This window comes from Mustela nivalis (genome assembly GCF_964662115.1).
Source record: "Mustela nivalis genome assembly, chromosome: 5".
NCBI lineage: Eukaryota > Metazoa > Chordata > Mammalia > Carnivora > Mustelidae > Mustela > Mustela nivalis.
Window position 1 is genome coordinate 116085303 of NC_139024.1, and position 14503 is coordinate 116099805.

At 54.6% G+C, this 14503-nt stretch overlaps 1 protein-coding gene and 1 long non-coding RNA gene across 2 annotated transcripts in view; one reads left to right on the plus strand and one right to left on the minus strand.

Moving 5' to 3' along the window:
- Window positions 1-14490, minus strand: part of LOC309865718 — a 120687-nt gene extending 106197 nt beyond the window's left edge. Inside the window, exon 1 of the long non-coding RNA XR_014312242.1 lies at window positions 14081-14490. This is a non-coding gene — a long non-coding RNA (uncharacterized lncRNA). The remainder of the gene's footprint in view (window positions 1-14080) is intronic.
- On the plus strand, window positions 914-13590 carry TULP1 (TUB like protein 1). Its single transcript, XM_082732354.1, has 14 exons — window positions 914-1834; window positions 1969-2020; window positions 2413-2539; window positions 2807-2962; window positions 3543-3692; window positions 4430-4531; window positions 4606-4725; window positions 5017-5135; window positions 7888-8058; window positions 8242-8354; window positions 9236-9350; window positions 9456-9554; window positions 11571-11742; window positions 13326-13590. The coding sequence occupies exons 1-14, from the start codon at window positions 1788-1790 to the stop codon at window positions 13457-13459; spliced, it is 1677 nt and encodes a 558-aa protein (XP_082588480.1). The 5' UTR covers window positions 914-1787; the 3' UTR covers window positions 13460-13590.
- Window positions 14491-14503: the final 13 nt, after the last annotated feature.

Consider the following 14503-nt stretch of genomic DNA (forward strand, 5'->3'; position numbering starts at 1 on the left):
GTGGAAGAGAGAGAATATAAAGGCTTTATGCACAACAATGTGGCTGGATGAATAGTAGGGCTGGGGATAGCCCTGCAGTTAGAAAGGCAGACTGGGGACAGACCAGAGTCTTGTATACCAACCCAGCCCATTTCAATTCGATCCTTAGGCAGCAGGGAGCCACTGAAAGTTTTTGAGCAGAGGTGTCAGCTGAAGAAGGGGTATTTTAGGAAGACTGATTAGGGCCCATCTGGATCAAGTGGACCAAGCAATGAAAAACAAAAAGCCTGTTTCATTCGTAGCCCTTCTCTAACCCTTGTGATGGCGTAAAACATGCAAGGGTTAGGAGTAAAAGCTCTGACAGGAGTCAGATCTGGATTCACGAAGTGACCTTACAATCTGGCTGAACTTGAGCACTCCCTGAGCACTCACGTCACCTCCCTGAGCCTCAGTTCGTCCATCTGTAAAATAGAGATAATCATCTCTACCCTGCTTATCTCACTGGATCCTGGTGTGATTTGAATGAAATAAAAAACTCATTAACTCACTGAAAAAATGAACCCCACTCATGTATCAAGTCGTGTTGCAAATGCTGAAGAGACAGGGATGAAATGGGACTGCAGTGAAAAGAGGCACATAATTCCCAATTATTGAGTGCCCACTGCATGCTCCTTTCTACCTGTCATCTCACTGAGTCTGTCACAATGCCGGGCTCGAACTCACGACCCTGAGAAACCAAGAGTCGGAGGCTTAACTGACTGAGCCACCCAGATGCCCCTCATCTCAATGAATCTAACAGTATCCTTACCAGGTCGAGCCCATTTTATAAAAGAGGAACTCGAGGCTCAGAGGACTAAGTAAGTCACCGAAGGGCCTTTAGGCCTTAAGTGACAGAGCTCAGGTTGCGGGCTCAGGGCTGCCTCCTAGCACTAAACCTTTGAACACATCTGGCTATTTCCAACTTCCAGGCCTCTATCTTGCTCCCTTACCAGGTGACATATCCCACTTTTATTTTTGCCTGTGTAACTCCTTATTCACCATCTTTTAAATTTTAGATGGGGCTTCGGGAAGCCCCAGGACAGCTGACTGGGACCCCTCCTCTGGGCTTCCTCAGCATTTAACTAAACTTCTCCCATGATATTAATCACATCAACACTATATCCTTGGGGGGCACCGGGCGGGCTGAGTTGGTGGATCGCGTGACTCTTCATCTCTGGGTCATGAATGGCTCTTGAGTGGGGTCATGAGTTTGTGTCCCACCTTGGGCATAGCGATTACTTAAAAACAAACAAAAAACTATACCCCTGGTCTCTAAACTTTTTAAAAAGCATGTTCTCTATCAGTAAAAAAAAAAATCTTAAGTGTACACCCATAATTAGGCATTATACTGTGTATACACCTGCTTCTGTCAGTCCATGTATACTAAATATCAGCAAACACTGGTTCTTGTTTTTTATGAAAAAAAAAAAAAAAAAAAAAAGATAAATACAGGATCTACCTAATATTTTCTTCCCACACCCCACTGACCCCTGACAAATGACAAAGTGATACGTTAAATGGAGGCTGGGTAGGGGATGGTGGGACTGGTGGTCTGGGAACTTGGGAGTTCAGCCTTTTCCCGCAGGGGGCTGGACCTGGGGTGGGGGGAGTCGTGGGCCGGAGAGGAGCACTTCCCCCCTCCCCAGCTGCCACCCTCTTGAGCCAGCGGGAGGTGGGGTGAAGTTGAGCCTGGATTAGCGAGGGAGGGCAGGGAGGCTTCCTGGAGCCGCAGGGTGGGCAGAGAAGGGGTGCGGATAGAGGAAGGCACCATGCCCCTGCAGGACGACACCCTCCGAGAGGTGTGGGCCTCAGACAGGTCCGGAAGTGCCCCCCCCCACCTCAACCTACCTGAACCCTGGGGAACCCTGGAGGGCCCAGAGGGAGGGGCGGGGGGGGGGGGCGCAGAACAGGGGTGGAAGACAGACTGATTGATTCCTTTGCTAACATCAGTGGACACGAGGAGGAAAGCCAGAGCCCGGAGGTCCAGCCGCGCCTGAAGCAGGTACGCGCCACCCCTGCTTGGAAAGGAAGCAGGGAGAACCCGCCATTGCGTGTAAACCCACGCAATGGGAGTGGATCTGGGAGTGGATCACGTCCTCCTCAGCAGCGTCTGAGGTTGCTTCCTTCCTTGTAATCTTTTTTTTTTTTTTTTTTTTTGAGGGAAGGGGTGTTTTGGGGCATGGGATATCCAGGGGAAGAACTGGGACTTTGTGGTTTGGACGTGGCCATGATGCATGGGAGAGGGTCACCGTTCCCCACCCCAAGACGACGACTGCGGTTCCCCTCCCGATAATCCGTGGTTATTTCTGGCGGCTCAAGGGATTAGAGGGTCACGGACAGCCCTCAGAGCCCCCCTTTCCTTCTTCTCCTCCCTCTTGACCCCCCACTCCGCAGCGACCCGTCAAGGGGCAGAAGTTGAGGAAGAAGAGGACGGAGGCCCCGGAGTCCCCGGGCCCTAAGGGATCCAAGCCCCGGAGACCTGGAGGCGGGCTGGGCACCGAGCCCGGGAGCGCTCTCCAGGGTGAGGGACGCGGGAGGGGTGCGGCTGTCCTGGAGTCCTGGGGGTGGGGACAGTGGGGGGGGGGGACCTGGAGGGGTGGCAGCGGGCTGGGGTTGAAGCGGTTAGGGGCTAGGAGGGATGTATGAAAACCAGGGGATGGGGTGCGAAAGTGTAAAGAGCGCCCAGGGGGACCCTCACGGAGAGGAACCCGAGGAGGACAGGGTCCGGGGCTCAGGCGCCGTTGGAGGAGGGGGTCCGACCCTGCCTGACCCCGGCCTCTCGGCTCAGCCGGGCGGAGGGGGAAGCCGCGGGAGGATCCGGCCCCGCAGCCCCCAGAGGCCCGGCCGCCGCGCACCGTCTACGCCAAGTTCCTCAGGGACCCCGAGGTCAAGCGCGACCCGCGGGAAACCTTCCTGGTAGCGCGAGCTCCGGACGCGGCTGACGGTGAGACAGGGGCCGGCGGGGAGGCCGGGAGGCGGGCACTGGGGAGAAGGAGCTAGGTGGCCACACGGGAACAGCGACAGGGAGGTGGAAAACTCGGGGAAAAAACCTCCCCTGCTCTGGCCTTCTCTTAGAGTCAGAAAAGAACCTAATTCTCTTGTTCTTTACTCTGTTTTCCAGATGGGGAAACTGAGGCACAGAGCAGTTAAGAGTTTTGCCTTTAACTACAGCTAGGGGCCAGAGGTAGCCCAGATGGGTCTGGCTGCAGGTCAGAAAGGGACAAGGCCAGGGAGAAGCAGAGGGTCCTGGAGGGGACAGAGAAAGCCTTACAGAGAAGGGCATTTCCCCCAGAACAGGATTGCGAAGGCCCTTGCATTCCCCCAACCCCAGCTGACTCCCCTGAACACCTTAGGGTGTCACCCCCAGGGTTTGAGGAAGGTGCTGGAACTGTGTTCCTCCTCCTGTTCCTGTTCCAGAAGGGGAGCCTCTCCCGCCATAACCACTTCCCAACAATCTGGGGGGACTGGGCTCCCAGATAACGGGGCCTATGCCAGCCCCCATTATGAGAAGTTTCTACCTATAGAGGATGAGGAGGAATCAGACGAGGACCAGAAAGAGGAAGAGGAGGCAGAGGAAAAGAAACGGAAAACCCCTCTGCCACCCAAAAAGCCTCCTAAAGAGAAGACTTCTGCGGGTATCAAGGAGAGGAAGGCCAAGGCCCAGGGACAGAAGGGTGAGTGCTGAGGGTACAGAGGGCGCCCACAGACTCGGAAAAGTAGCCTTGTCCTTCAGGGCGAGGCGAGAGTTGAGACATCAGGAAGTTACCCCGTACCTGGATGCAAGAGTTTCTTTCTCTGGTGTCTTCCCCGTGATGGTCCTTAAGTACCTAGATCACGATGTATCAACCGCCCTCCTCCCCCCCGCCCCCCCCTGCCTGCCCAGGAGGCTCTGTGAGCCAGGGAGGAGGGAGGATTTTAGTTTTTTTTGGTAACTCAATATAAATTATTGTTATAATTTTCATAAAAGTATCAAAGTGATTACGGTGCAAATCAGTCAATGAAATAAATGCTGTCATGGCTCCCTGGCCTGGGCTACAGGTACTGCAGGCTGATCTAAAGGGGAAGAGGGAGCTAGGACCTTGGGCCTCTGTGGGAGCGACAGTGTGCTGTCTGTAGCACCTGCTGGAGGAAGTCTCCTGGGGGAGATGGGGTGGGAGCTGGGAATCAGAGGCTCAGTTAGAAGGCCCGGCATTCATTCATTCACTCATTCATTCTGTAATGCCTACGAAGTTCCTGGTATTTGTCCTGCTCTTTATGGACTCGGGATTAAAGCACAACAAGCAGAAGACAAATCCTGGGACCTTGTCAGGCCTTTAGCCTCCCTGGGGACTGAAGGAATGATGAGTGGGTTGGAAGGCGGCCTTCAGGCCCAACAGGCTCTTCTTTGTCTAACCCCTCCCTCCATTTCCAGGGGACCTGGGAAGCCCTGTCCCCCCAGCCAAACCTCTGCGCCTTAAGAAGAAGGAGGCACCAGCGGGGGAGGGGCCCAGGATGAGAAGGACGAAGAAGAAAGGTGAGACTGGTCTCCGAAGGAACAGGGGACTCTGGGTGTGGTGGACTGTGTCTCCTTCACATCCACCCACACAGGGTCTGGGGAGACTGACAGGGACCCCTCAGGGAGCCCGGCCAGAGTGAGAAAGAAGACTCCAGCAGCCTTGTTTCTGGTCCGGGAAGAAGGCTCAGCTGATAAAGCTCCGAAGAAGAAAGGTGGGTGGCTGTGGGCTCGAGTACCCTGACGTCGAGAGGCCGTCCTGGGGGTTGGGAGCCAGGACACAGGGATCAGGGTGGGGTGAGGAGCAGGTTCTGGGGTCAGACAACTTGACGGCCATCTTGCTCCGCACTTGAATAGCTGTGTGGCCTCAGTCAGGCCTTTCTGAGTCTCTGATAACAGTAACACGGCAATACTCTCTTGTATTTGTGGGGAGGGTCCATTAAGATGTGGGGGTTAGTGCTCCGCAGGGTCAGGGGCTTACAGGCTTGCTCCCCCTCCATGCCCAGGCACTTCCAAAGGCCCAGAAGAGGCCCAGAAGGAGGACGAGGAAGAGTCGGAAGAAGGGGCAGCCGTGGGGACCAAGAACAGCAATCAGAAGGGCAAAGCGAAAGGAAAAGCCAAAAAGGTTGGGATCCAGAGGAGAAGGGGGCTGAGGCCCCTTCAGGGAGCAGGGACCTGGGTTTGGGGGACTAGAGGATGGAACCTCATGGAGTGGGGGCACAGGACTGGGGTTAGAATCTTGGTTCCCTCCCTGATAACATGATAGGAGGACAAAGGGCACCAGACTTGTGAGAACAGAGAAGGCGACTGAGGGGTCACTGGGCTGGGATAGGCTCCCTGAGGGCCTGATGTTATCTGGGCTCTAAGCCCTCCCCTCTGCGGCCTAACCAGCAGCCCCAGCCAGAGATGCTCACACAGCTGCCACACGAAGGGACCAGACAGGTAGACCACACAGGCAGAGCATGTTCACTGAGTTGTTAAAATGTTCTCACACTACTGCTCTGGGGCCCCAAGTGTTTTCCGCTAGCACACCTGGGATGGCCCAACCTTCTGGCAGCTGAAGGGTTAACAGGGGCAGACAAGGGCCTCCAGAACCCTCCTCCAGGCCCACCAGGGTCCATTCAGACCCAGGGGCATTCTCAGGGGCAGAACAGTTTACTAACTATTTTGAATATTGCTCTTCCTCACAAAAAGGACTCAGGCACCCACATGGACAAGCTGGAGTTAAGCAGGAGAGGGGGGGTCAAACTGGAGAGAGAAAGGGATGAAAGGCTTTGAGAAACTGGTTTCCACAAGTGGAGAGATCATGCTGAGGGTAGGGCTAGGGTCTGAGCCATGTGGGTTTATTGGTTCATTCAGGAGTGGTCAGGTCTTAGGGGACTGACTCACATTAGTCAACCTTACCAGATTCCGATATATATACTGAAAGGCCAGTTTCTTATCTCCCACAGGGAATATAACCGCAGTGCTACCTCCTGTACAGTAGGCCCTAGAAATTCACAGCTGTGGAACTGTTTGAGTAAGCTCTGGCTTTCTCCACATCACATTCCAAACATAGTCTTACATTTCCCAAGTTTCTTCAGGAGCAGCTCAGAGTGGAGAGGAGATGCTCCCTGGCCCCACGGGCTACCGGCCTGCTCACCAACATCAGCCTCACTTCACATGCAATCCAAACCTGCCCTTGGCAAAAATGGCCAACCGCAGCCTATCAGGGATTCCTCGTGGCTTTCCTATAGCCCCTTCTCTTCCCTAATGGGAAAGTTGGGGTTGGAATCTTGGCTCTCCCTCTTAGGAGAGGAACAGAACATGAGGGCGGAGGACACTAGGTTTGTGGGGTCACCAGGCTGGGCCTAGGCCACCCTAAGGGGGAATGCCACCAAACTGTGATTCAGAGTTTTTCTATGAGCGAGATAAGCTTTTTTATTCATTCATTGTCTGACCTCTGTATTGCCGTCTGACAAAGCACCCCCAAAACTTAGTGCCTTAAGAAAACAAACATTTCTTTTCTTAGTTTCTGGAATTCAGGAATCTAGGAGGGGCCTAGCAAGATACTCTGGGCTTGGGGGGTCTGTCCCTACATTGCTGTCAAGATGTCAGTTGGGTCAGCAGTCACTCGGAAAGCTTGGCCAGAAAGAGAGGATCCACTTTGAAAATGGTTCTCTGTCATGGTTGTTGGCCGGGGCCCTCTCCATAGGGTGGCTTGAATGGTCTAATGACATAGCAGCCAACTTCACCCAGGGCTTAAGAGTGGCCCAAGGGAGACAGCAAGGAGAGGCCACCATATCTTCTATGACCAGGCCTTAGAAATTACCCCCCATCACTTGGGCTATATTCCATTGGTCAGAGAGACCAAACTCTGATAAGATGTAGAAGGGGGACTACATGACGTGTAAATACCAGGAGGCGGGGATCACTGGGCCTCATCTTGGAGGCTGGCTACTACAGTCATTGATATTTACCAGACACTGTAATGATAGCAGTGGCTAATACTCTAGAACACAGCAGTTCATACCTTTGGCCCCACCTCAGTTCACCCCTTGAGACAGTGTCCACACGGAAGGTCTTTCTAAAGCTCTGGTTCTAACAGGTACCATTTAAAGCCCAGTTCCAGGGGCACCTGGGTGGCTCAGTGGGTTAAACCTCTGCCTTTGGCTCAGGTCATGATCTCAGGGTCCTGGGATCGAGCCCCACATTGGGCTCTCTGCTTAGCGGGTAGCCCACTTACTCCTCTCTCTGCCTGCCTCTCTGCCTACTTGTGATCTCTCTCTGTCAAATAAATAAATAAAATCTTAAAAAAAAAAATAAATGAATCCCAGTTCTACTTCTTACTAACTGTGTGAACTTGGGCAAATTGCTTAACCTCTCTGAGCCTCAACTTCCTCAGTAAATTTGGACAACAACTTCAGTAGTTACCTAAGGGAATTGAATTAGTTAATATTTGGAAGATACTTAGAGCAATGCCCAGCGCATTGGTAGACTTTATATGAGTGTTTGTTAAATACAGAGATGAAGTAAGGTCTCTCCCGGGTATCCAGCCCCAACCTCTGCATTTCTCTGGTGAAAAAACTGAGTCATATGGTGTTTCAAGTGAAAGATGACCGAGTTAGTGGTGGAACCAGGATTTGAACCCAAGCTGTCTTGCTCCAGAGCCCAGGCTCTTAACCAGAAGCCAAACAAAATAATAATAAAATGCCAAACTACCCAGAGCCTGGGGAAGTGTGGGGGCCCAACCCACTGTAGCTGGCCCATGTGTTCTCTTCCCACACAGAAAGCGGTGAGTTGTCCTGCTTGTCCTGCCTGTGTCCCAGTACTGGGGACCTGCTGAGAGCAGGGGAGCCAGTGCTTCCGGGCCTGATACACGCTCTGCCCCAAACCAGAAGGAGGAGAGAGCCCCATCCCCACCCATGGAAGTGGATGAGCCCCGGGAGTTTGTGCTCCAGCCTGCGCCCCAGGGCCGGACAGTACGCTGCAGGCTGACCCGAGACAAGAAGGGCATGGATCGGGGCCTGTATCCCTCCTACTTCCTGCACCTGGACACCGAGAAGAAGGTGGGTAGGGGGGAGGCGGCAGGGGAGACAGACTCTAGGTCTCAGGACCCACGCTCGGGGAGCGGGGGCGGGGCGGGGTGCCTAGAGCCAAAATGCCAGGGGGTTGGTGGAGTCCAACACAAACAGGCCTTCCTTTCCCTCTCACATGCCTCCTTCCTTCACCTGTGTCCCCCCTCTCCCCAGGTGTTTCTCCTGGCTGGCAGGAAACGGAAACGTAGCAAGACGGCCAATTACCTCATCTCCAGTGACCCCACCAATCTGTCCCGAGGAGGGGAGAATTTCATCGGGAAGCTGAGGTGGGGCTGGGAGGCCCGGGGCCATAAGAATGCCACGGCGAGTCGCTTCCGTCTCCCTGTGCCTGGCAGTGTCTGCCACAGTGGGCACTCTAAAAATGTCCCCTGTCCCAGGGCTTCCCACACGTGAATGTGCACAGATCACTTGGAAGCGTTGTTAAAATGGCCCAGTGGGTCTGGGTGTGGGGCAAGACTCTTCATTCCTAACAAGCCCCCAGGTGATGCCCAGGCTGCTGGACCAAGGACCTCACTTGACATAGGTCATAAAGTCCATGAGGGCAGGGATGGTCGGTGCCTGTTTGGTTCGTGGCTGAATTCCCAGCACCTGGTACATAGTAGCAACTCAATAAAACATTGACTAAGTGAATGCATAAACAAATATCCAGCACCTACCCTGTGCTGTGTCCCCCCATATATCTCATCTAATCCTCACTGCACATCTGAGAGGTAAGGGCAAGGGGACCCCCGAGTCATGCCTTATTTCTTATATTTATATACTTAACAAATGCTTATGAAAGGCCTACCTATGTGTCAGGCATCGTTCTAACTTCCAAATATGAATCCATTTAGTCCCCTTCTTGACCAAGTGAGTTAGATACTGCCATTAGGCCCATTTTACAGAAGGGAAAGTTGAGGCTCAGAGTTTAGCCTGCCTAGGGTCATGCAGTAAGAGATGGAGCTGAGATCTGAAGGTTGTCCAGTGTCCTCCCAGATCCAGCAAAAAGACCTCATGAGGAGCGCCTGGGACAGGGGACAAGAGTTATTCTGTCCTAAGACACCCACACCCTTGACACAGGAAGCTCTCCAAACTGTCGGTGAGGAAGGGTCTTGTAGCAGGGGTGTGGAATCCCCCAACCCCGCCCCCAGCTCCGCCCTGTTTGCAGGTCCAATCTCCTGGGCAACCGCTTTACCGTCTTTGACAATGGGCAGAACCCGCATCGTGGAGGAGGCAGCACTAATGTAGGAAGCCTTCGGCAGGAACTGGCAGCTGTGATCTATGTGAGAATCCCCCTGGGCGCACCCCCGCAGGTCACTCCCCTTCACAGGGGGTGGGTGGAGTCCAACACCTGTTAGGGGCCGGCCTAACAGGCATCTCCCTCTCAGGAAACCAATGTCCTTGGCTTCCGGGGACCCCGGCGCATGACGGTCATCATTCCTGGCATGAATTCGGACAACGAGAGGGTCCCCATCCGGCCACGAAATGTGAGCCCAGCACCTCCCTGACGCCTCTCCCTGAGGATCCTGCTCCCATGTGACCCACCCATGACCCACTCCTGGGGTGCTGGGGGGGTTGCGAGGGGCTCAGGTTGCCCATACCCAACTTCCTGGGCACATACATTCATTCTGGAAACTCATGGGATTAATTAGGGGGTTTTGTAATTGAATTCACTGAAACAAATACAATGTTTTTTTTTTTTCCCAGTATGTATACCACATCATCCATTCATATATTCACTCACTGAATGAATTGCACATTGTGCATATTGTATTATCCACCTTCAGTGTATAATGAGTGCTGATTATTAATCTAGGCAACTGGAAGACATCAGTGAGTAAAAAAGATCTGCCTTCATGAAGCTGGCATTCTAGGGGAGGAGACGGACCAGACCGTAGGCAATAATTGTGCAAATAAGTAAATTGTGTAGAATGTTAGAAAGTCACAAGTAATATGGAAGAAAGAAAAAGAGTGGGCCTCATTGAAAAGGTGATGTTTAAGCAAAGACCTGAAGGAGGTGAGGGAGCAAGCTGACGGATACCTGGGGAAAGAGCATCCAGGCAGAGGGAAGAGCCAGTGCAAAGGCCCTGAGGCAGGATGGTGCCTGGTGGGTCTGAGGTGAGAGGTGAGGATTGAGTTGCAGATAGGGCCTGTATAACTGGTTTGTACTCACAGAAACAGGAAGCCACAGCAGGGTTTTCAGGAGTGACTTGATTTGCCTTTTATTTTAAAAAGCAAAGGTTGCTTGTTTGTGTGTGAGGTCTAAGGTAATAGGGAGAGATAGCCCAGGGAGAGGTGGCCTCTGCAGTGTCAGACCCTCCCTCTGCTCCTTGGCACTATGGGTCAGTGAGCTCAGGACTGCAGAGACAGGATGACTGGCCTGCTCCATACCTGTAGTGATGTCACTACTTACAATGAAAAATAACACCGTCAGCTGATCACTCATCCTTCCATGCTGGCAAGTCACACACTGTAATCAGAGGTTCAGCCAACCCATGAGGCATGAGGCATGAAAGGCTCTAGTCTCTAGGACCTGTGGGGTCCCACAGCCACTCCTTCCAGGCCTGGACTAAACACACAAAAGCTCCAGAGACAGTGCCTCCCAGGTGTGTTTGGGCTTGGTGAGAACTCCCCAGGGCCGTTCCGGGTAACTTCATCATTTTACCGTCCATCAGAGCAATCCGACATTTACTGAGCATTCACTCTGGGCTGTTAACTGATCTGAATAACATGCCATGCACTATTACCTTCCTTAATCCTCACAAGACCCTGTTGTGCGGGAAACTGAGGCACGGAGCTGTCAATAAAATATGATGCCTTCCCTTTAAGTATCTAATTCTGCTTATGACAGTGTAGTGGGAGAAACAGTAAGAGCAAGGTGTTATGGAGGGAGCCTCCAGCTAAGACATCTAAATCGGACACCAGGTCAGGGAGGCTTCTCAGAAGTCATGATCTTGAACCGACTCACTCTAAGCCATGATGGGACCAGTGCCAAGGGAACTGGGGAAAGAAGCATCTCAGGAGCGCTATCCCATAGACACCACTCCTTCCTTTGAGAAACTCTCTTCTGGGACATCTTATTTTAACCACTCCATCTGTCTGTTCACCTGTCCATCTCCCCACGCGCAACTGTGAGCTCCTCGGCGAACCTAGCCTGTTTGGTGCCTTCTTGTGATCAGGTGCCAGCATGCGGCTGTTCCGAAGGCCCACTGGGGGGTCAAGCACATGGACGCCTACTGGGGGCCAAGTGCTACTTCCCTTCCCTCCACTTTGACATCCCACAGCGAAACCCCATTCTCACAGAGCTCCACCCTGCCCACAAGGACACCACAGAGACCAAGTGTCCTTTCGGGGATCCCCTGAATGGATGTCGATGTCCAGGCTGCATACCAGCACACACATGCGAAGGCAGGCCCAGGTCCCCAGGCCCCCTCCCCTCGGTCCTGAGATATCTTGGCCACCCCTAACTGTCCTCTCCCTAACACTCTACTTTGGCACCCCAGGCTAGCGATGGATTGCTGGTGCGCTGGCAGAACAAGACACTGGAGAGCCTCATTGAGCTGCACAACAAGCCACCTATCTGGAACGAAGACAGCGGCTCCTACACACTCAACTTCCAAGGCCGAGTCACACAAGCCTCGGTCAAGAACTTCCAGATTATCCATGCTGATGACCGTGAGTATTTGAGGCCCCAAGCTGGGTTGTTCCCCACCACCTCCAGGACCCTGACCCTCCCTCTGGCCTTTCCCCACCACCTGGCTGCATCTCTCTCTCTCTCTCACACACACACACACACATACACACACACAAGCGTGAGCGGGTGTGCACAAAGCTGTCCTTGATCTCTGGAGCCAGAACATCTAAGAAAGTCACTCCCTCCTGCATGGACATTGACAGCATGCTCCCAGGAACCTCCGATATTCCAAGCAGTTGTCTTGGGGCTCTCTGTCCCAGGCCTTCTTTCTAGCATTGACTAGAGCCTGGTGTGGATACTGGGATATTCTGGGTAAGAAAGACTATGCTGAAGGGACAGTTAGTCTGCTGGAGCTTGAGAACCACTCAAAGAGGCTGCTGAGGCTCAGAGAAGGCAGCGCCTTCCCCAGAGTCTTTCAGCAACTCCAAAATGTCCCACTGGCCATGAGAATTTATTTCACAGATACACAGAGCCTCCTATGTGCTAGGCACTGTTCTCTAGACTTTACAGTTATTGAATCATTAAATCTTTCAACAACCCTGTCCCCCCAATACCTGAGGAAGGTATTATTATTATCCCTACTTGGCAGATGAGAAAACTGAGGCTCAGAGAGGGACAGCTGGCATGAGAACCCAGGTGGTCTACTTCTAGGGCCCCAGGCCCCAATCGCTTCAAGATGGCTGCCTTGCAGGGCTAGGAATTACTCATCAAGCATCTTTGAATGCCTACTCTGTTGTCCTCAAGTAAGGTCAAAGGCCTGCCCTCAAGGAGTTAGGGAAACAAGATATGCCCAGAACACAAGTAAGTAAAAATGTCCCTGTTACAGGCCTGGGGGACAGGTTCCCACTAGGGTGAAGAAGTTTGGGGTGGAAAGGTACCTCCCAAGGGACTATGGGTTCCCAGGATTGGCTGACACCGAGCAACTTCTCCATCCCCCACTCCATCCTGGGATGTGTCCCCAGTGTCACCTGTCCCAAGGCCTTAGGAAACTGCTCTCCAGATCACATTTCTGGTGGAGCCTGGTCTACAGAGATCAGGGGTATTTTTAGCAACTTCCTGTTCCTATGGATGCTGGGGGAGGTGTTGGGACTGGGGATGGGATCCTGGACCAGATATGGGATGGAACTGAGTGGAGCCACTCAATAAGATAGAGACTCAGGGGCCAGTGAAGGGATAGAGCCTGGCAGTCTAAGACGGGACTTTGGGGCTCAGGATGGGAAGAAGGAATGAGGCCGCAGCCACTGGAAAAGGACTCTAGGCTGGGAGGAGTGTGACAGGTTCCTGTATTTAAGTGCCTGTCGTACACATAGCCCTGGGTGCCAGAAGATAAGGCAGGGTCCCTGCCCTCAGGGGCTTACAGTCAGAAGGCTGGTCAAGCTGCAGGTGGGGCCAGATGGGTCAGATAAGAAGGGGTGGATGGGTGGAGGGTGAATAATTGAGATGGAGGCTGAGGATTAGGGCCCCAAAGCAGAGGAGGGAGACTTCTCCCAAAGGTGAGGCCACTGCCTGCCAGGATTGGGACCCCAGGAAATCTTGCCCCCCGCTTCTCTGTCTGTGTCCATAGCGGACTACATCGTACTGCAGTTCGGGCGCGTGGCGGAGGACGCCTTCACTCTAGACTACCGCTACCCACTGTGCGCCCTGCAGGCCTTTGCCATCGCCCTCTCCAGTTTCGACGGGAAGCTGGCCTGCGAGTGACCCTGGCAACCCCCAGCGCCCGCCAAGGATGGGGGAAGGATTCAGTGGAGGCCCGCAGGGTCCGTTCGCCAAAGCCCCCACTGAAGACTCCTCTCTTGTCCGGGGCTGACCCCTCACTGTCTCCGAGTGACCTCCACCCGCTCCCCAGCCTGGCACAGGCCGAGGCAGGGGAGGAGCTCAGACGGCGGTCCGACAGAGATGAAGAACATCTGGAGTCGGGAGCCGCACATCTGGTCGCAGAGCTAGCCTGCGCCGCTTCACCAGCCGCCCCCCTTCTCCGCCCCGCGCCCCAGTCACTTCCTGTCCAGGAGCAGTAGTCAGTGTTGTTTTAACCCCCTCCGGGATCGTCCTAAGGGCTCCGAGGAGTGGGGCGGGCTCGGAAGAGGGGGTAGGTGTTGCGGGAGGAAGACCGGGTGCCCACATCCCCAATAAAGCCGCGTCCGGAACCCGGCGAGCAGTGGTTCTTCAGCGCGTGCCGAGAACGAGGCGGCGGGAGGGGTCCGGAGCGCGGGAGAGGTCCGGAGGGCGGGCTGGAGGCAGCCTCCCCACCCCCCAACCCCGCTCCCGCCCAGGCCCGGGGCGCTCCCGCGTCCCCTCCCCCGCGCCCAGCGCCGGTCCTACCGAAACTCGGCGGGCTCGTGGTGTCGAGACGCCCCCCGCGGGGGCCCCGGGCCGAGAGGGAGGGCCCTGGAGGTCCGGGAAGAGGGGGAAAGGGAGAAATTCGAGAAACAAGCCTCTCGGGGAGAACCAGACAAACCGGGTCCGGGCAGGGCGGGCGCAGTCGCCAGGGCGGGGCGGGGTCTGGGGCCCGGAGAGTTGGGGGCGGGTTCCCGGGCGGGAGAGGGCGCTCCACCTCGGCCGCACCGGACTGGGGCGTGGGTAGGGAGCCCCAAGGCCCGTGCGCTCCGGCTCCGCGGGGTCCCTCGTGACGCGGCACCCCGACGGGAGTCCAGCCGGCTAGGCGGGAGCTCCGCCCTCGGCCCCGCCCAGGCCTGAGCCCCAAAACTGTGGTCGGGTCCTGGGCAGGTGGGGTAAGACCCGGCG

What these genes read in the sequence shown, in the direction of transcription:
- TULP1 (XM_082732354.1), top strand. Translation starts at nt 1,788, where the DNA reads ATGCCCCTGCAGGACGACACCCTCCGAGAGGTGTGGGCCTCAGACAG. An exon ending in TCCAGCCGCGCCTGAAGCAG is followed by an intron (nt 2,021 to 2,412) that starts GTACGCGCCACC and finishes CCCACTCCGCAG; the next exon opens with CGACCCGTCAAGGGGCAGAA. An exon ending in TAAAGCTCCGAAGAAGAAAG is followed by an intron (nt 4,726 to 5,016) that starts GTGGGTGGCTGT and finishes CTCCATGCCCAG; the next exon opens with GCACTTCCAAAGGCCCAGAA.